Source organism: Pristiophorus japonicus, chromosome 9 (assembly GCF_044704955.1).
Source record: "Pristiophorus japonicus isolate sPriJap1 chromosome 9, sPriJap1.hap1, whole genome shotgun sequence".
NCBI classification, from domain to species: domain Eukaryota; kingdom Metazoa; phylum Chordata; class Chondrichthyes; family Pristiophoridae; genus Pristiophorus; species Pristiophorus japonicus.
This window is the reverse complement of record NC_091985.1, coordinates 72,780,741-72,802,806: the sequence shown is the minus strand read 5'-3', so window position 1 is coordinate 72,802,806 and position 22,066 is coordinate 72,780,741. Positions and strand designations below refer to the sequence as shown.

The 22,066-nt window shown below is 42.0% G+C and overlaps 1 protein-coding gene across 2 annotated transcripts in view; it reads right to left on the bottom strand.

The window, feature by feature from the left end:
* The window catches only part of ush2a (Usher syndrome 2A (autosomal recessive, mild)), a 1,282,968-nt gene that overhangs the window by 401,827 nt on the left and 859,075 nt on the right, over positions 1–22,066 (bottom strand). For both annotated transcript variants that reach the window (XM_070889457.1, XM_070889458.1), the window contains exons 35-36: positions 6,589–6,736; positions 1,782–1,936 (exon numbers count right to left, since the gene is read on the bottom strand). In XM_070889457.1, coding sequence (XP_070745558.1) covers positions 1,782–1,936; positions 6,589–6,736 — 303 coding nt within the window. The remainder of the gene's footprint in view (positions 1–1,781; positions 1,937–6,588; positions 6,737–22,066) is intronic.

Below are 22,066 nucleotides of genomic sequence, written 5' to 3'. Positions count from 1 at the left end.
GGCCCTTCGAGCCTGCACCACCATTCAATATGATCATGGCTGATCATGCATTTCAGCACCCCATTCCTGCTTTCTCTGCACACCCCTTGATCCCTTTAGTCATGAGGGCCACATCTAACTCCCTTTTGAATATATCTAACGAACTGGCCTCAACAACTTTCTGTGGTAGAGAATTTCACATGCCCACAACTCCCTGATTGAAGAAGTTTGTCCTCATCTCGGTCCTAAATGGCTTACCCCTTATCCTTAGAGCTGCAGGCACTCAGATCAGTTGCATCTAAGTGTAACAGAGCTTGTTGATTTCAGAGTGAGCAGTTGACTAATTGCTCATTTTATGCACTTTGGCTTACAGTTGAAGGGGCTTCTGCAAACTCATCTTCAGGAAGCTGCAAAATACAAAGATGGTTACTCGGGGTCAAGGACGACACCCTCCAACCATGGCTACTGACACTCATTCGCAACTTCATCATGCCACACTACATCAGATACCACAACAGTAATGCCACCACAGGAGGGGCAATGAGCTCTCCATCAGGCTTGTCAAGCAACGGCGGCTCCTTGCAAGATGCTGCAGACAGGGTATCTCAAATAATACTCAGAAGGTTATGGGTTCAAGCCCACCCCATAGACTTGAGCACAAAATCTAGACTGACACTTTGGTGTAGGCCTGAGGGAGTGTAGCTCTGAGGTGCCATGCTTCGGATGAGACGTTTAACCGAGGCCCTGTCTGCCTTCTCAGGTGGCTCTAACAGATCACATGCTATTATTTCGAAGAAGAGCAGGGGAGTTATCCCCGGAGTCCTGGCCAATATTTATCCCTCAACCAATATCACTAAAAAAGATGATCTCATCATTATCACATTGCTGTTTGTGAGAACTTGCTGTGTGCAATTTTGGCTGCTGCGTTTCCTACAATACAACAGTGATTACACTTCAAAATTATTTAATTGGCTGTAAAGTGCTTTGGGGCATCTTGAGGTCATGAAAGGCACTTTAAGTGCAAGTTATTTTTTTCTTTCTTTTGTTCTTTATATTTTTCCTGTTTTGTTATCTCTTTTAGCCTCCTCTCTCTTTTTAGATTGAATTGACCATTGCTGTAAAATTGCTAATTACAAATACCATTTTGTTTGGTTTCTTTGCATATTTCCAGCTTGGTTTTACTTCACTGAGCACATGTAGACTAGTGACTTGTCTGGAATCTGCACATTTATTACAGTTTTTGCTTTTATTGTCAAAATGTTTATTTAAAACATACAATTAAGGTACTTGCTTACAAAGAAGGGAAAATCAGATAGTCAAAACACCTGAAATTGCTTTCATACTTCAGTGATACTGGCAAATTGGAGCAGGTATCAAACCTGCCCACTTGGCTGAGAAAATGCATGGCACAGAAAGACTATGGAAGGGAAAAGGAATGGTTTTAATATTACATTTGTTTTATAGCCACTATATGGTAATATTTTAGATTAAAATTATATATACATAGAAATAAAGAGATATAAAGCTAGTAAGAATAATTAGGTATCAAATTACCTTTTTCCAGCAGATTATATTCATAAAAGATTCTGGGTTTCTGTGGAAATTGCTGATAAAGTACTTTTGGAACAGTGGCCAAATACTAAGTACAATCTAACCACTCTTTAACGAGCAGTGAATGGCATTTGATAAAATGTCATGCTCTGCCAGATGGTTTGTATTGACCAATATGAATCATTATATTTCAGATATCCACTGCCATCTGACATTCTGTATGCTGGGCGAATTTAAATTGAGGTACTCACCAGGGGACCTAATGCACAGCCTTTAGCTGTACAGGCTTGAACTCTAAAGGTATGGAGACTCCATGGTGTTAGATCATTAATGTAGAAGCCAAGTAAAGAAGAGGAGCTTTTCATGAGCACTCCATTCATATACAGCCCATAATGTATGACGATACCTTTGGTCAATAAGAAGAAAAGTGACAAAAGTTAACAATTTGTAATACATAGAATATATATGCTTGTCTGTGTGCATGTAGTATGCTAATATCTGGAGTCAACTACAGAATGTTTTCCTTCAGTGAGAAAGACATTACACTTCAACTAAGTGAAGCATCTTGGCCATTGATGTCTATTGTGACACTTGCTGCTAACAAAATAAAGAACAAAATGAGATAAATAAAATCTTCCTACAAACTTCATGGCATGTATTATAGAAAGGTAACTGATACCAGAGTGAATACCAGGTAGGATGTTCATCTCGGGTTCGGATGATAGAAACTTCTCAAGATTTGAAATTGGGTTTGATTAAGATTTCATCTGACCTCAGTGAGATTATTGCCTTGAAAGTATTGCTGAGTATCCAATGTTCTCTGATTACTAGATGCATAAATTGAATGGTTATGTTTTTCTAATTATATTTATGGGATTATTCATTTTTTTCTTTTGGAATATAAAATGCAATGATATATTCAAATATGAAATATTCAAATATTAATCAAATATTAATTAAATATTTAAGTCAAACTTGCAAAACTTTGTAGGAAATCTCAATTCTGACCTGAGAGAGGAAACAGAAAAAACGATTTTTTTAAATAGTGTGTGAGTATGTTCGTGTACTTTTGTGTTTTTCATGTACGTTTTGCAAAATAATAAACCATGATCTTTTTGAATCTATGTGCGTTTCTGTAATCGAAAGAAAATCTAAATGTAAAGCCATATATTAATAAACTACAAATACATATTCATATTCAGGCATTATTCTTTTGCATACAAATAATTAGCCATTACTGGGAAGCTTCTGCGGCACGAGTTTTAAAGTATCTTTTACTGCAGTTTAAACTAACAATCATTCATGCCATAAACTGCAGATTTACAGTTGCATTGCTGATAGCTGACAAAAATATGCTGCGTCATTCTTGTGAAGTTCATACACAGCCCTATAATAGGCTTTTGTCCTAATTTAAGTATTTACTAAGCATGTTGGCCAATTGTTTGCCGTGTGTATGTAACGTCTTTCATATACTCCATTTGAATTGTTGTATTAAAGGTGAAGAACATTGTTGTTGGTATAATATGAAATGCTGTATCAATATCAAACAAACATCCATGATGCCCTTTCTTCAGTTATGTATTGACCTCAATGTTTCTGCCAAAATACAATTCAATGTTCCCATTTAGTAAATTTCACATCAGTAGTGACATGCCAGTATAAAACTTGGGATGATTTTAGAAGTTGCACCACATTTGTACTGGTAATGCAGGATGCTGAGAACAGGTCCACTATAAAACTGTAAATTTTCTCCAATGGTATGAAATCTGCACTATTTTAAAATTGAATTTCATTATATCAACACAATTGCTGGACATGCATAGTAGGTTTTGAAAAAAATATTAAATTATATAGGCAAATGTAAGTCCCATATGCTTCAGCAAAGGAAAACATGTATTTACTCCTTTCTGAGTGTCACCAAAGAGAAAAAACGTGTTAGCAAAATCTCTCTCTTGGGCTGCTAACTGGATACCTTATTCTGTATCTACTTGTGGGTGAGTCCAGAACTAAGGGTCTACTAACAGATGAAAGAATTCCAAATTAATTTTATTACAGAGGAGAATGGTGAGAATGTGATCTCGCTGCCACATATTTAAGGGGAGGCTTGATGCACACATGAGGGAGAGAGGAATAGAGGGATATGGGGGGGTGGGAGTGCAGAAGGTAAAGGCTCATGTGGAATATAAACCTGTATAGACCAGATAGGTCAAATGTAATTCTATGTAGTAGTGCTTCTGTTTCCAGCACCCTAAAGTTATATCAGAGTTTGAGCTATTGTTTTTACAATCCAGCCAGGTCAAGCTTTTCAATATATCTCACATATCAGCAGAAATCCAATGGCATTGTCCATGGCGAGTCAGAAGATAATGGGATGGAAACCGGCTGAGCAATTAAAATTGCCCATGGGACTCACCCGCTGATGTCTCCCCCCCTTCCTTTACCCACTGCGATGTACTGCAGTTTGCAACTTTAACGGAGCAGTCCTACATTAAATATGCAGATTGGGCTCTGATGATGTCATTGGGGCTTGACAGCTATTTTAACTGTAGGCTTTCCTGCCACGTCCATCAAGAGGGAAGAGGAATCAAGATCAAAAGAGGTCCAAAAATGTAAGCCTTTTAAAAAAAGTCTTTCCTTATGGGGCCAGAGGAGCAGGAGCGCTCCTCTGAGCCACACAAGGAACATTTAGACCTCCTCAACTTCAGGTTCATCTCTCCCAACCCAATTGACTTATCGGAGTGTGGAGGACCATTCCTGCTGTCCGACATTGTGCTCCGACCCCCCACACAGCGGACACCTCCTGACGGTTTTGGGCTGGAACCTGGCTGCAGCATGCAGATAAGGCACAGGAGTTAAAATCTCCTAGGCCTCATGCTGCCAAGATCAGGAAGATTTGCCATTGGCTGCCACCCACCCGATTCATGTCTCGAGATAAAATCGGAGCTCTTGTTTTTATTTCACAGAGACTGCAAGAGGCTAATTCTCTTGTAAGCAAATGTACCTTTCTGCTGGACAACATGGTACCTAATTTTAAAGACCCCAAAAATCCAAGGGCTGCAATCCTAGTGGTTAAAACCAGGGTCATGCCAGCTGGCACTCCCCAATACTGATCTCAGCAGAGTTTCAAGGGTCAGTGGTAAAACACCAAATTTGCATGAGCCCAGCAGGTGCCTGCACCACTGGAGGTGCACCTATGGCAGCCATCTACCCCATGTAGCCAGAATATCCATGCTTACTCACCACTGGCCTCCTGCCAAATGCCATTGAGTGCTCCCTCAGCATCCTGCATGAAAATTGTCAGTAATTGGGAGTCCAGGTTGGATCCCTTAGAATACACACTTTCATAGGAATTGTGTGGGGAACTGGCTCATAGGCTCTGGGTCAGCACAGCGCCAGTGGAAGCTCTGTGCCATTAGTTTCAAGAAGAGCTGTAGCAAACCTATTGCACACTGACAGCAGTGATAGTGGCAGACAAGATCTCCTTTTTCCCTCAATGCTTTTACCACTGCTTCCTTCCAGGCTAGCATATGGATCATCTGGAGTACCAGCCAAAATACTTCCCACACATGTATCAAAGAAGTGATTAATGCATAAGTCAATATAGCCATCTCTTTCATCTCCTCTCCTACTAAAAGTAACAGCAACATGGAAGAGCTTCCCAATGTCGCTGCTGCATTTCTCAATTAAAGAGGTTGTTGATGATAGTCACATGACCATCCTGTAACCCATCCTGTGTGTTAGTGAGCGACCATGTATCATTCCACTAGTTTGTGTTACAATAATTTTGTTTGTGAAGGCCTTTGAAGGTGGGAGTTTGCCAAGCTTGTTGTAAGTTCTTTAACTGTGTGCTCTGCTGGAGTATGGTTATGCATGATAAACAATGAAAGAGCTGTGAGGTTATGTGAGAACTTGGCATGGGCCAGCAGTAAATGCGCAACAGGTTCATGCCATACATACTTTGACCATCTACCTGGTAAACAGTACTGCCTTTCCTTGCCAGTATCCTGAAGGTGTGTAATCTTCATCCACATCTGTACCCAGGTCATGCAGGTACATAGTATTGACACTGCCCATTGCGCCCTGCCAGGCAATTTGGAATGTTGTTTTTTTAGGAAGGTGTCCTGAAGTGCCAAACAGGGCAATCCTCTTGACACCCACCTCATATAGCAGCTCCATTGGCTGCTGTGCCATTTCATCATTTGGCCACAAACTCCAGTTCTTGCCTTCATGTTTACTTCTCCTTCCCTTGGGTTTTGCCAGCTGTTTTTTTTCATCTCATAAAACTTTTGGAAAGACTGAAATTTTGATTTAAATACGTTCCAGCCTTTCAAGAGGTTAAAACTATTTTACTCCAATATGACTAAATCTCTTAGCAATCTGTTTGTTTCCTTTCAAAGGCTGCTCACATGCATGGCTTTTCACCCCTTCCACCACCTCCCTGATGAACTGCTAATTCCAGGTCCAATGTGGACCAGTAGCTTGCCATGATTAAATAATTAGGGCTGACCTCAGGAAATCCTGTGAGGTCAGCCTAGCATGATACCAATGAGCACTAAGCTCACTGTTCTGCTGCTTTGCTGCTTTCGCACGCATATTGAAAAATTCATCTTAAGGTAAAAAGAGAAAAAACAAAGCCCTTTGGACTAAATCTATGACTAGGTCTTTACCACAACGGTATCAGTATTTGTATATTCAAAAAACTCACAACATTCAATGAAAGTTTGACTTGTTATTTTAAATAAACAAAAATGTCCTATATGGAATCAAAATAAATGAGCAGAGTAGAATAGAAGCCTGTGTGCAGTCAAGAAGCTGGCACACACATCTCTCAGATGTAGTACTCAACAACAGTCAAAAGGGAGCACTTTTGAGCCATTTAAATACGACGCTCTAAATGACTGCAATTTCTGAGCTATATAAAATGATGCTATCTCAGGAGTTTTTTATGTGCTAAAATGGTCATTAAAAATTAAGTGCCACATATAAGTTGTCATCTAGAATATTAATTTACCTTTGCTAATCATGTTTTTAACTTCAGGCAGAAAAGAAATCACCCACCGTTTGGTAACTCTGGTTCTGTCCATGAGATGTTAAAGGAACTGGATGTATAAGATTGGACAATAGGAGCAGGAACATTTTCTGGGGTACTCTCTTCAGTTTTAGCAGTACTAGCTTGACTCATTGTACATCCTCCTCCAGTGCATGCCTGAGAAAAAAACATCAATAAATACATTTTCAATCACATTTTATTATTTACTGTTATATAAAGTAACTGGTTTCTTTGTATGTTGTGTACAAGGCTCACTTTTTTCTCAAGTAATTAATTTTCTTGATGATTATGATGATTATTAAGGGTATCTATTTTATTCAATTAGACATAAATTTTAAATAATCAACAGATGAAAATTCCATAAATGCTGGAAATCTGAAATGAAAATAGGAATACATATCAAGTCAGTCATCATCTTGTTACCTGAGTAGAAGGGGAAAAAATGAGACAAAGGATAAAATTAAACTGAGATCCAGAGCAGCTATGATGTGGATTGAGGCAATGCTGCTGGATAGAAACATTGAGAGATTGCATGAGGCATCACATAATAGACAGGATAAAGGGTTTCAAACAAAATGTTCATCTATTTTTCTCTTTCAGATGCTGACTGACTCCTGCTGTGCATGTCTAGCATTTTCTTTTTTTTTTCATTTAAGGTACACTGGTGAAATTGTTTCGTTACTAGAAAAATAAATTTCTGCTGACCAATTCCTGGTCTGCATGATACCTTTTGTACATTCTATGCACTGCGGTACACAACTTTGCAAAAGAAAATAATTTTAGAGTTCTGCTTTAAAAGAGGAATGGGGTAGGATTTCCACGGTAATTCTCCTGAAAATCTCTTAGAAGTCTGGCTGTTTCCCTTCAAAAGCTGCTCACACGCATGATATTCTACCCCTTCCTCCGCCCCCCATCCCCCCATCCCCTCGGTGAGCTTCTATCTCCAGGTCCAACTTGTCCTAATTATTCGTTCCACTGTAACTTCAGTGGTTGATCGACAAAAACTCTGGAGAAATGGTGATATACAGCCATATAGGTTGTTTCTCAAGGTTTCTGCTGATCACCCGGTGAAGTTATGGTGCGAGAACCTCCAGGGAAATTTCAGGCACATATACATTTCAGCACTTACTGTTTTTGTTTAACTGTAAAAATTTTAGCTTCAAAGTATTTGTGGATGCTTTCCAAATCATTTTCTGTTATACTAATCAATCATGGCCAAAAGTAGGTTGAGTGAAAGACAAAAGGGTATACTATAACCATAGCAGATCTAAATATAGTGCAGAAAAATCAAATCATATAGATGTCATTGGCAGCCCCAGAACATCAATAATGGTTGGAAATAAACAAATAAGCCTTCTGTTACAAATTGTTCTCTTTTTAACAAAACATTTAAAGACAATGGGAGAAAAATTCCATTGCGCCCCGTTTGGGGGCGGTAACACTCACGAGGCGAGAATTTGTGCCAGATGCAGAAGTCTCGCTTCTCGTGAGAAATTGGAGTTACCGCCTCCGACAGGAAGTGGAGCACAAAATAATGCGCTCCACTTCCTTTCTGGGGCGCTAGCGGGGTGGACGCATATGGACCGGGGCGCAGCGCTACACACTGGGCCACGTATCACTGCTGTATAGGAGGGGCTCTTCCCTTAATTAAAGGGAAGGGCCCAAGCTACAAACAGTGCTGTATAAAATTGGGCCACCCTGGACCACCGGGAAACAGGGATGTCGTGCCAACAGCCCGGCACTTTGCTTCACCGGACCACATGTTAAAGGCGCCAACTGGGCTCTCGGCAAAATCAGGTGAATTTTTTTTAATGGCCCATACCTTCCCTTTAACTTGTGTCCTGCCCAGAAGTGCGCCCGCAATGACCGCCTGGGAAATCAGAGGGGTCGAGCCATACTGGCGATGGAAAGGAAGGTAATGGGCTGCAAAGGTAAGTGCGAGTGTTTGTTCTTTAAATTTTTTTAGCGATTGTGTTGTGGTGGCCTGGGGAATGTTTTTGTGTCTTTTTTTAAAGTTTCCCCCCCCACCACCCCCCGCTTCTCTCGGAGCTCTCCCAGTCTGGCACTTTAGTTCGTGAGTTTCCCATCCTTGCACCATGAGATGTGTACAACACCTCCCTTCGCGCTGCGCCCCCTGATGCAGGGCCCAGATTCCCAAATTTAATTACCAAGATGCAAACTATTCTCGGCCGGTAACTTTCCCGCCCCGTCTCCATTTTCGCCCCGACAACAGAAAAGTCGAACATCCAGCCCTAAATTATGCTTTCTCAATTAATTCGTACATAAAAGAGAGTTGTAATGTTGAGTTTCTCATGGATATTAGACATTGGATAATCAAGAGTACACATAGTTTGATATGGAGATTAAATGCAAATAACAAAAGGAAAAGTGAAATTAGGTTTTTAGATGAGACATTAATGTCTGCCTGCTCAGGTGGATGTAAAATATTCCACTGGAATATTTAAAGAAGAGCAGGGAGTTCTTCCGGTGTCCTGGCTAGCGCTTCTCCCTCAACCATAACTATGAAGAACAGATTAACTGGTCATTCATCATATTTGCTGTTTGTCAATTGTGCTGTGTGAAAATTGCTGCATTTGCCTACATAACAATGACTGCATTTGAAAAAAAGTTCATTGGATATGAAGTGTTTTGAGAAATCCTGATTAAGGAGTACATAATGCAGCAACTGTGTTCTTTCTTCCTTTCGCAAACAAAAAAATGTGGCAGTGCGTCACGTGCCTATAGTTGCCCAGGGCGCCCGCCTGAAACAGGCTTTAGGCTCATTACCTATGTAAATAGGGGGTCCAACACCTGTTTCAGATCCCTCTGTTGAATTGAATTGAGACTACATAAGAACATAAGAATTAAGAGCAGGAGTAGGCCATTTGGCCCCTTGAGCCTGCTCTGCCATTCAATAAGATCATGGCTGATCTAAGATGGAGAGCAGGTGAAAATCTCAGCAGGTCAGCTCTCGGTGGCTCCAGGACAAGTATGTAGCCTGGGCAACTTTAACCACCCATCCGCCCAGTTCCCATCAGGCAAGTTGGGTTAAAGCCCTGTTGGAGTTATGTGAAGGACCTCTTCTGTCTGCAGACCTGCTTATAACTAGCAGGAAAGCTATAGCTGGGGAGGTGGTGTAGTGGTTGGGAAACCTGGAAATGCGGGTTTCCCAGAGGTCCTGCAAATTTTAACAGAAGAACCTCATTAAAATGTTCTTACTCCATTTCCCAGCTGGGAGCCCACCAGATTGAGAAACTGGCTTGCTGTCGGGCAGGAAGGCCTGAGGCACCAAGCTATTACAGGGGACTGGAGAGATCATGGGTCAGTGGGGGACATCGTGGAAGGCCTAGAAGGACATGGGGGGATGGGAGAGGAGATTGTTGGGGTCAGAGAGGACATCAGAACAACCAGAGAGATCATGGGGGCTGAAGAAGACATGCTGGGGCAGCGTCAGAGAGGACATTGAGAGAAAAATAATCCCCCAGCATCTCTGACTGTGCTCAGTATTGGCATGGAATGTCAGCTTAGATTTTTGTGCTCAAGTCTTTGGAGTGGGCTTTGAACCCATGACCTTCTGACTCAGAGGCAAATGTGCTGCTCATTGAGCCACAGCTGACATTCTGATGTTTAAGGAAGGTCAGTATATGAAGATCATGGCTAGAATAAAAGAGAATCCTCCCTCCAAGCTCCCTTGATGACCTTGTGGGTAAAGCTACCACCTACTGAATGATAAAAGTAGCTGGTAAACCTTTGTTATTCAATGATAAACCACATACGGGTTTCTGGTGGGTACAATATCACCATTTGTTGTATGCCTCTTAAAAAACTTGCTGGCACTAGCTAGACTCACTGATGAAGAACCAGTTGACATATTAAAGGGCTGCCAGAACCTCTGGAAGTGTGGACCAACAGGAGTCTGTCCTTTGAGAAAAGGCGGGAAGTGAATACGGAATATACTGTTCCATGAAAGCTGCTAAAATATAGCATTGACATTTTGTTACCGTTAATAAGTTCAGAATTTGTACCTTTTGTACTAAAATGAATCTCCTCTTATTTCAAACCTTTCCATGGCTTCGCCCCTCCCTATCTCTGTAACCTCCTTCAGCTCTACAAGCCCCCCAATATTTCTGTGCTCCTCCAATTCTGGCCTGTACAAATCCACGATTTTAATCACTCCACCATTGGTGGCCGTGCCTTCAGCTGCCTGGGCCCTAAGTTCTGGAATTCTCTCCCTAAATCTCTCTGCCTCTCTAGTTCTCTATCCTCCTTTAAGATGCTCCTTAAAAACTACCTCCACTTGTACTAATATTTCCTTATGTGGCTTGGTGTCACATTTTGTTTTGATAATGCTCCTATGAAGCACCTTGTGACATTTTACTATGTTAAAGATGCTACATAAATGTAATTTGTTGGTATTTATGTTTTAAAAGAGCTTAGCAATATATTTGAAGATCATCCCTGTCAATCATCATCTCTAAGATAAACAAAAGTGACATTATCAATTTTGAATTTAAATAAGTTATAATGGGTTATGGAATAAATATTCTATGCAAAACTCTTTCTTTTCGTGTGCTAGTCTGCTTTTATAGTGTACAGTGTAGTACAAAACCTTCACTATATGCCATAATGGAGGTCCCGTACACCCCTAGTGGAGAACAGAAACTGGCAGATAAACAAGAATCCCTGTATTGGTCCTGTAGTACCCAGGGCACAGGAATATAGGCAATGCAAAGAACAAAAAAATTTGATTTCTTGGGCTGTGCGGTGGATTTATGTCAGACAGGATGTGATTAGTATTACTGGTCTATGCAGTGAGGTGACATCTTGTGCAAAGCTTTGTTCTGTAAAAATTCTGAAGGATAATTAGAATATGTAGAATGGGGCTTCCACTGTGGTTATATTTATACACTGTCATACAAGTAAAGCAATAATCAAAACAAATCAAATATATGTGGCTTTTTCTTTATTTTCTATATGCATTCTATATTTTGAATATTAGAAATGTTAGTCAATCATTTATGATAAACAAAAAGGCAAGTTACATTGGTGAATAAACTAATTGTATTACACATTACTCATCAATAGATTCATTGAGAATCAATTTCACTGGGATTGTCAAACACCAATTATATTTTAAAAGGAAACTGAGCATGGCATTATACACTTATTTTTAATATATATATTGATTCTGAAGTAATTTATTTCACATAGCTAAAATATCTTAATTTGGAAACTCAGAAATTATGTACTGCAGTTCAATTAATCATAATAAATTGAGGGATATTTTGTCTAATATATACAAACTGTGCCAGAGATCATTTAATGTAATCAAGTCAAAGCATGTATCCTTTATTTACAATTAGAATTTTCTTTTCAACACAGCAAATAGTCATAGCTATGTGTGGTATACATTTTAAGTAGTTGAATTAAACAGAGCTACAAGATTCTACTCCCTTTAAAATTCTCTTTGTTGTTTGTATATATATTTTCTTTCCTGCTTTGTAATCAATAAGAATCTGTACTGAGCTCCATAATTATTTGTTTTGACACAGTGGCATCTGTATTTTGCACAAGAAGATAGATGTTAAATCTCTTATCCTTCAAATTGTTTTCCATTTACCGTAGGTAAACCAGGAAAACCAGTGATAGAATTCCCAACCTTAATGATTAACTGACTTGAACTAAGGGCCTGTCATTCTTCTTTTTCACAAAGACCAGGAGAAATGCCCGTTTTTCTCTGATATTAATGAACCATTAATGAAATTGTGAGATTGCAGAGCTTTGAAATGTGCAATTTCACTGGTGGCAATAAAAAAATCCTTTAACATTTCTCAAGCAGCTAAGGAGCCACTTTACTGGTATAAATGTCAGAAAGTTCACCAATCCAGTTGTGCAGTGAGCGATGCTTACTGAAAATGGCCCAACGCCAACACAGAAAACTCTGATTTAATGATTAGGCCTCTCAGTAGCTGGTAAGCTCTGTAATCACATGATATGCATACGTTTGGTAGAGGAGGACAACACACAAATATGCAAAGAATATGTCACTGACAGGATGAATGAAGTGTTAACAATTTGGACAACCTGAATGACCAGCTTAAAGAACACCACAAAATAAACAATACGATAAAATAAGACATGAATATTATTGCACGGTAACATCACTGGCAGATATGGACAAATCTTACCATCATTGTATCAAACTCTCTTTTACAAATATTTATGGATTCTGCTTCAACAATGGTTTGTGGAAGAGAATTCCACATTCCAACCACATTTTGTTGAAAGATTTTTTTTAACTTCCTCCTTAATCTTGGCTTAAACTTTCTGTTATTGTCTCGCTGACCAGTGGACCCGCTGCCTGCATCTTGTCCCTCATTAAGGCCCACCCATCTCGGTCCTCCCTATCCTCCATTGTATCAACCAAGGTTAAAAAAAGTAGAACACACTTCCAGAATTGAACAAAACAGTTTTACTACTTACAACCTCTTTCCTCACACTGCGTTGAGCTACTTCATGAGTGTTCCATTAATGTCCTAGATGAGCTGTCTCTTTTCCACACTTCACCTTTAACTGTAACTTAACATGTTGCCTTCCACACATGGATTCCACTGACAGTCTCACAGGACATGTCATTTCTGGTTTCATGCACCTGTGGACTGCATGGTGACACATAGCTTACACTTCACCTCATATCAACTGGAGAGTATTTACCCTGTCCACATTCTTCTCAAAGGTAAAAAAGCCCATAACCATTGAGAAGAATTGGCTGCAGGCGGTGTCCCTCATAACCTCTGCCCTCTCAATCCATATGAAGCAGCTTTGGAGCTCTTGAGGAGGCTCACGAGAGAGGACACGAGAGCCAGGAGTTTGGAGGCCAAGTGCCACGACAGGTTCATTCTCCTGCACCACATCTAATCTGACAGTGAATCAGATAATGATGCCCTGATATCACACTTTTTAGTGCAAATTGCATCAACACTGTTCTTCTGGTTTTGATTCTTGCCTTCTTTTAGCTATTCCAATCAGGAGGAAGATGAATTTCATCCAGATCCCTCTGCTTCAGACACGGTATATCAGTCTAGAAACATTCACCGAAGGTTAGGGCAGAGCATTAGATAGCTAGCCGTTGGGGAATACATAGAGAGATGCACAAAGCACAAGTGTACAGGAAGTAGAAGATAAGGATGCAGGTATTGCTGGCCAGAGGGTCAGAAGATGTTGCCCTTGGCTGAGCAGCTTGCACATTCAGATCTCAAGTATTCTGCATTTACAAGTAAAATAATGCAGATCATTGAAGCAGGCAGACACCTGGGATGCAAAAGCAAAATACTGCAGATGCTGGAATCTGAAATAGAAACAGAAAATGCTCGAAATCTCACTGGGTCACCTGGGATGCATTGCCAACACAACAGCAGCTGGTAGCTCCGTTGGAAGAGTCCATGCAGTACATGATGGTTGTGTGCGCAGCATTAGAAACATAGAAACATAGAAAATAGGTGCAGGAGTAGGCCATTCGGCCCTTTGAGCCTGCACCACCATTCAATAATATCATGGCTGATCGTTCACCTCAGTACCCCTTTCCTGCCTTCTCTCCATACCACTCGATCCATTTAGCCGTAAGGGCCACATCTAACTCTCTCTTGAATATATCCAATGAACTGATATCAACGACTCTCTGCGGTAGGGAATTCCACAGGTGAACAACTCTCTGAGTGAAGAAGTTTCTTCTCATCTCAGTCCGAAATGGCTTACCCCTTATCCTTAGACTATGTGTCCCCTGGTTCTGGACTTCCCCAACATCGGGCATATTCTTCCTGCATCTAACCTGTCCAGTCCCATCAGAATTTTATATGCTTCTATCAGATCCCCTCTCATCCTTCTAAACTCCAGTGAATACAGGCCCAATCGATCCAGTCTCTCCTCATATGTCAGTCCTGCCATCCCGGGAATCAGTCTGGTGAAGCTTCGCTGCAATCCCTCAATAGCAAGAACATCCTTCCTCAGATTAGGAGACCAAAACTGAACACAATATTCCAGGTGAGGCCTCACCAAGGCCCTGTACAACTGCAGTAAGACCTCCCTGCTCCTATACTCAAATCCCCTAGCTATGAAGGCCAAAATACCATTTGCCTTCTTCACCGCCTGCTGTACCTGCATGCCAACTTTCAATGACTGATGTACCATGACACCCAGATCTCGTTGCACCTCCCCTTTTCCTAATCTGCCGCCATTCAGATAATATTCTGCCTTCGTGTTTTTGCCACCAAAGTGGATAACCTCACATTTATCCACGTTATACTGCATCTGCCATGCGTTTGCCCACTCACCTAACCTGTCCAAGTCACCCTGTAGCCTCTTAGCGTCCTCCTCACAGCTCACACCGCCACCCAGCTTAGTGTCGTCTGCAAACTTGGAGATATTACACTCAATTCCTTCATCTAAATCATTAATGTATATTGTAAATAACTGGGGTCCCAGCACTGAGCCCTGCGGCACCCCACTAGTCACTGCCTACCATTCTGAAAAGGACCCGTTTATCCCGACTCTCTGCTTCCTGTCTGCCAACCAGTTCTCTATCCACATCAGTACATTATCCCAAATACCATGTGCTTTAATTTTGCACACTAATCTCTTGTGTGGGACCTTGTCAAAAGCCTTTTGAAAGTCCAAATACACCACATCCACTGGTTCTTCCTTGTCCACTCTACCAGTTACATTCTCAAAAAATTCCAGAAGATTTGTCAAGCATGATTTCCCTTTCATTAATCCATGCTGACTTGGACCGATCCTGTCACTGCTTTGCAAATGCGCTGCTATTTCATCTTTAATAATTGATTCCAACATTTTCCCCACTATTGATGTCAGGCTAACTGGTCCATAATGACCCGTTTTCTCTCTCCCTCCTTTCTTAAAAAGTGGTATTACATTAGCTGCCCTCCAGTCTATAGGAACTGATCCAGAGTTGATAGACTGTTGGAAAATGATCACCAATGCATCCACTATTTCTAGGGCCACCTCTTAAGTGCTCTGGGATGCAGACTATCAGGCCCCGGGGATTTATCAGCCTTCAATCCCATCAATTTCCCTAACACAATTTCCCGCCTAATAAGGATTTTCTTCAGTTCCTCCTTCTCACTAGACCCTCAGTCCCCTAGTATTTCTGGAAGGTTATTTGTGTCTTCCTTCTTAGCCATGGTTGAGCCACCTTCCCCGTTATATTTTTGTTCCAGACAGCGATGTACAATTGTTGAAGTTCATCCATGTGATCTTTAAATGTTTGCCATTGCCTATCCTCTGTCAACCCTTTAAGTATCATTCGCCAGTGTATTCTAGCCAATTCACGTCTCTTACCATCGAAGTTGCCTTTCCTTAAGTTCAGGACCCTAGTCTCTGAATTAACTATGTCACTCTCCATCTTAATAAAGAATTCTACCATATTATGGTCACTCTTCTCCAAGGGGCCTCGCACAACTAGATTGCTAATTAGTCCTTTCTCATTTTACATCACCCAGTCTAGGATGGCCAGCCCTCTAGTTGGTTCCTCGACATATTGGTCTCGAAAACCATCCCTAATACACTCCAGGAAATCCTCCTCCACCGCTTTGCTACCAGTTTGGTTAGCCCAATCTATATGTAGATTAAAGTCGCCCATGATAACTGCTGTACATTTATTGCATGTATCCCTAATTTCTTGTTTGATGCTGTCCCCAACCTCACTACTACGGTTTGGTGGTCTGTACATAACTCCCACTAGCGTTTTCTGCCCTTTGGTATTCCGTAGCTTCACCCATACTAATTCCACATCATCCAAGCTAATGTCCTTCCTTACTATTGCATTAATTTCCTCTTTAACCAGCAATGCCACCCCACCTCTTTTTCCTTTCTGTCTATCCGTCCTGAATGTTGAATACCCCTGGATGTTGAGCTCCCAGCCTTGGTCACCCTGGAGCCATGTCTCTGTGATGCAAATTATATCATATTCGTTACTTGCTGCCTGCGCAGTTAATTCGTCCACCTTATTATGAATACTCCTTGCATTGAGGCACAGAGCCTTCAGGCTTGTCTTTTTAACATACTTTGCCCCTTTAGAATTTTGCTGTAATGTGGCCCTTTTTGCTTTTTGTCTTGGGTTTCTCTGCCCTCCACTTTTACTTTTCTTCTTTGTATCTTTTGCTTCTGCCCCCATTCTACTTCCCTCTGTTTCCCTGCATAGCTTCCCATCCCTCTGCCATATTAGTTTAACCCCTCCCCAACAGCACTAGCAAACACTCCCCGAGGACATTGGTTCCGGTCCTGCCCAGGTGCAGACCGTCCGGTTTGTACTGGTCCTGGAGCATGTAACAGCTTCAGACTGATGTGCAGCTGAGACTGCTATTGCAGAAGCCTTAAGGTTAGTCTTAGCTTCTCACCGTGGATGCGCTGATTGTTGCCAGTGAGGCTTTGGGTGCCAGGGGACTATCTTTATCTCTTCTGGCCTCCAAACAATTATGGCTGGAATACAGAGAAATATTTCCCAGGCCTACAAAAATTTGATTGCTGCCATTCAGACTGTTTTCTCATTGATCAGTGCCCAGTATTATTGATAGCACTAAAATTATTGTTTGTTCCAACATTATTTTTGTTATGTATGTAACTATGTAACACTTGCCACTAGAGGGCGCGACTGTTGGAGACCTAACGGTCACCTGCACACACGTGCAAGTCCAATATAAAAGGTTGGCTGCCATGTTGTTTCGGCACTCTGGAGTTGTAATAAAGACTAAGGTCACACTAAGTTTAGCTCACAGTACTCAGCCTCGTGGAGTTCTTCTATACCCAACAATTTTCACCATGGTATGGAAGTGCCTGTGTATTAATACATTTGCATGATATGAAGGGGCCAGGATGGTCTCCTGTATCAGCAGGCAAAGTGTTGCCCACAGCATCTTTTTCATGGTGCATCTACTCCTCTGTTTTTATTTTTATTCTTTCCGGGATGTGGGCATCGCTGGCAAGGTCCATTTCTAATTGCAGTTGAGAAGGTGGTGGTGGTGGTGAGCTGCCTTCTTGAACTGCTGCAGTCCTTGTGCTAAAGGTACTCCCACAGTGCTGTTAGGGAGGGTGATCCAGGATTTTGACCCAGAGATGATGAAGGAACGCCGATATGTTTCCAAGTCAGGAAAGTGTGCAACTTGGAGGGGAACATGAAAGTTATGGTGCTCCCATGCGCCTACTGCCCTTGTCCTTCTAGGTTGTGGGTTTGGGAGGTGCTGCCAAAGAAGCCGTGGTGAGTTGCTGCAGTGCATCTTGTAGATGGTACACACTGCAGCCACGGTGCACCGGTGGTGGAGGGAGTGAATGTTAAAGGTGGTGGATGGGGTGCCAATCAAGCGGGCTGCTTTGTTCTGGATGGTGTCGAGCTTCTTGAGTGTTGTTGGAGCTGCACTATTTCATCACACCCTCTGACTTGTGCCTTGTAGATGATGGAAAGGCTTTGGGGAGTCAGGAGGTGAGACACTCACCACAGAATACCCAGCCTCTCACCCGCTCTTGTTGCCATTGTACTTATGTGGTTAGTCCAGTTAAGTTTCTGGTCAATGGTGACCCCAGGATGTTGATGGTGAGAGGAATTCAGTGATGGTAATGCTGTTGAATATCAAGGGGAGGTGGTTAGACTCTCGTTTGTTGGAGATGATCATTGCTTGGCACTTCGCGCCACACATCAGCCCAAGCCTGAATGTCGTCCAGGTCTTGTTGCATGTTGGCATGGATTGTTTCATTTTCTGAGCAGTTGCGAATGGAACTGAATACTGTGCAATCATCAGCAAACATCCCCACGTCTGACCTTATGATGGAGGGAAGGCCATTACTGAAGCAGCTGAAGATGGTTGGGCCTAGGATACTACCCTGAGCAACTCCTGCAGCGATCTCCTGGGACTGGGATGATTGACCTCCAAGAACCACAACCATCTTCCTTTGTGCAAGGTAAGACTCCAGCCAGTAGAGAGTTTTCACCTTGATTTCCATTGACTTCAATTTTACTCGGGCTTCTTGATGCCACACTCACTCAAATGCTGCCTTGATGTCAAGGGCAGTCACTCTTACCTCACCTCTGGAATTCAGCTCTTTCGTCCATGTTTGGACCAAGGCTATAATGAGGTCTGAAGCCAAGTGGCCCTGGCGGAACCCAAACTGAGCATCGGTGAGCAGGTTATATGACACCTTCCGTCACTGCTGATGATTGAGAGTAGACTAATAGGGTGGTAATTGGCTGGATTGGATTTGTCCTGCTTTTTGTGGACAGGACATACCTGGGCAGTTTTCCACATTGTCAGATTGATGCTAGTGTTATAGCTGTTCTGGAACAGCTCGGCTAGAGGCGCAGCTAGTTCTGGAGCACAAGTCTTCAGCACGACAGCCGGGATCTTTTCAGGGCCCATAGCCTGTGCGCTCAGCCGCTTCTTGATATCACGTGGAGTGAATGGAATTGGCTGAAGACTGCCTTCTGTGATGGTGAGAACCTCAGGAGGAGGCCGATATGGATCATCCAAACGGAAGTTCTGGCTGAAGATGGTTGCAAATGCTTCAGCCTTGTCTTTTGCATGAATGTGCTGAGGATGGGGATATTCATGGAGCCTCCTCCCGTTAGTTGTTTAATTGTCCATCACCATTCATGACAGGATGTGGCTGGACTGCAGAACTTTGATGTGTTCCATTGATTGTGGGATCGCTTAGCTCTGTTTCTAGTATGCTGCTTCCGCTGTATAGCAAGCAGGTAATCCTGTGTTGCAGCTTCCACAGGTTGGTACCTCATTTTTAGATACGCCTGGTGCTGCTCCTGGTATATTCTTCTGCACTCCTCGTTGAACCAGGGTTGCTCCCCTGGCTTGATGGTAATCATAGAATCATAGGGTTAGAGTTTCCTAGTTTTTTGCATGCTTAACACCCGCTTAACACCCACTTAACATCCATTTTACCGCTGAAATGACGTATAATGGCCATATATTGTCCATTTAGGCACAAAATGGAAACAGTCCGGCATTTTTCGGAAACTTATTACTGAGCGTTACTTTCCCCATGTGCGTAGCGCCAGGAAAAAATAGTACTGCCCGCCCACTTCTTTTGGGTGGAATCATCAGAATGGGCGAAATCAACGGCCATAATATCACCCAGCATTACTTTCCGCACGGAATTAACGCTGGGATTTAATAATACCGCCTGCCCATTTTTTTTTGTTGTAAAGAGCACATTTGGCAAAACTAACGTCCAGGAGATCGCACACCGTCACTTTCACCACCTCGCACACGTATCGCTCACAATATCTCACACCCAAAAAAACGCCTATAAAAAGTGAAACTGTTCTGAACTAAAGCCAGCGGTGTGGCTGCCATTTTTTAAATCGCAGTTCACTTCATTCAAAAGCTGCTTCAACTTCGGGGGAGTTTGCATTGACTCTGGAGTTCTTCTCAGTTGAAGTGACCATCTTAACAGACATATTTTCAGACTCTGGACTATTGGGGGTTTACTCTAGGTATATTTTAGTGAAGAAATTATTGCTTCTGATCAATCGCTATTATACTTTCATTGCAATGGGGCCAGCCATTTCTCAGCCTGCAACGATTAATAGGCAGATGCTGCAGAGTGCAGATGGCTCAATGTGTGATGCACATCATTATAAGAAAATAAGAAATAGGAGCAGGATTAGGCCATATGGCCCCTCGAGCCTACTTCGCCATTCAACACGATCATGGCTGATCCGATCATGGACTCAGGTCCACCTCCCTGCCCGCTCCTCATAACTCCTTATTCCCTTATCGTTTAAGAAACTGTCTATTTCTGACTTAAATTTATTCGATGTCCCAGCTTCCACAGCTCTCTGAGGCAGCGAATTCCACAGATCCACAACCCTCTGAGAGAAGAAATTTCTCCTCATCTCAGTTTAATGGGTGTCCCCTGATTCTAATTTTGCCCTCTTGTTCTGGTGTCACCTATCAGTGGAAACATCCTCTCTGCATCCACCTTGACAAGCTCCCTCATAATCTTATATATTTCGATAAGATCACCTCTTATTCTTCTGAATTCCAATGAATAGAGGCCCAACCCACTCAACCGTTCCTCATAAGACAACCCCCTCATCTCTGGGATCAACCTTGTGAACCTTCTCTGAACTGCCTCCAAAGCAAGTATATCCTTTCATAAATATGGAAACCAAAACTGCATGCAATATTCCAGGTGTGGCCTCACCAATACCCTGTACAACTGTAGCAAGACTTCCCTGCTTTTATACTCCATCCCCTTTGCGATAAAGGCCAAGATTCCATTGGCCTTCCTGATCACTTGCTGTACCTGCATACTAACCTTTTGTGTTTCTTACACAAGTACCCCCAGGTCCCGCTGTACTGCAACACTTTGCAATCTCTCTCCATTTAAATAATAACCTGCTCTTTGATTTTTTTTCTGCCAAAGTGCATGACCTCACATTGTCCATCATTATACTCCATATTCCAATTTTTTGGCCACTCACTTAGCCTGTCTATGTCCTTTTGCAGATTTTTTGTGTCCTCCTCACACATTGCTATTCGCCCCATCTTTGCATCATCAGCAAACTTGGCTACGTTACACTCGGTCCCTTCTTCCAATTCATCAATATAGATTGTAAATAGTTAGGGTCCCAGCACTGATCCCTGCGGCACACTACTGGTTACTGATTGCCAACCTGAGAATGAACCATTTATCCTGACTCTCTGTTTTCTGTTTGTTAGCCAATCTTCTATCCATGCTAATATATTACCCCCAACCCCGTGAACTTTTATCTTGTGCAGTAACCTTTTATGTGGCACCTTGTCATATGCCTTCTGGAAGTCCAAATACACCACATCCACTGGTTCCCCTTTATCCACCCTGTTCATTACATCCTCAAAGAATTCCAGCAAATTTGTCAAACGTGACCTCCCCTTCATAAACCCATGCCGACTCTGCCTGACTGAATTTTGTTTTTCCAAATGTCTTGCTACTGCTTCTTTAATAATGAACTCCAACATTTTTCCAACCACAGATGTTAGGCTAACTGGTCTATAGTTTCCTGCTTTTTGTCTGCCTCCTTTTTTAAATAGGGGCGTTACATTTGCAGTTTTCCAATCTGCTGGGACCTCCCCAGAATCCAGGAAATTTTGGTAAATTATAACCAATGCATCCACAATCCCTGTCGCTACTTCTCTTAAGACCGTAGGATGCAAGCCATCAGGTCCAGGGGATTTATCTGCCTTTAGTCCCATTATCGTACTGAGTACCACCTCCTTAGTGATTGTGATTGTGTTAAGTTCCTCCCCCACTATAGCCCCTTGACTATACACTGTTGGAATATTGTTAGTGTCCTCTTCCGTAAAGACTGATACAAAATATTTGTTCAGAGTTTCTGCCATCTCCTGTTCCCCATTACTAATTCCCCAATCTCTTCCTCTAAGGGACCAACATTTACTTTTGCCACTCTTTTCCTTTTTATAT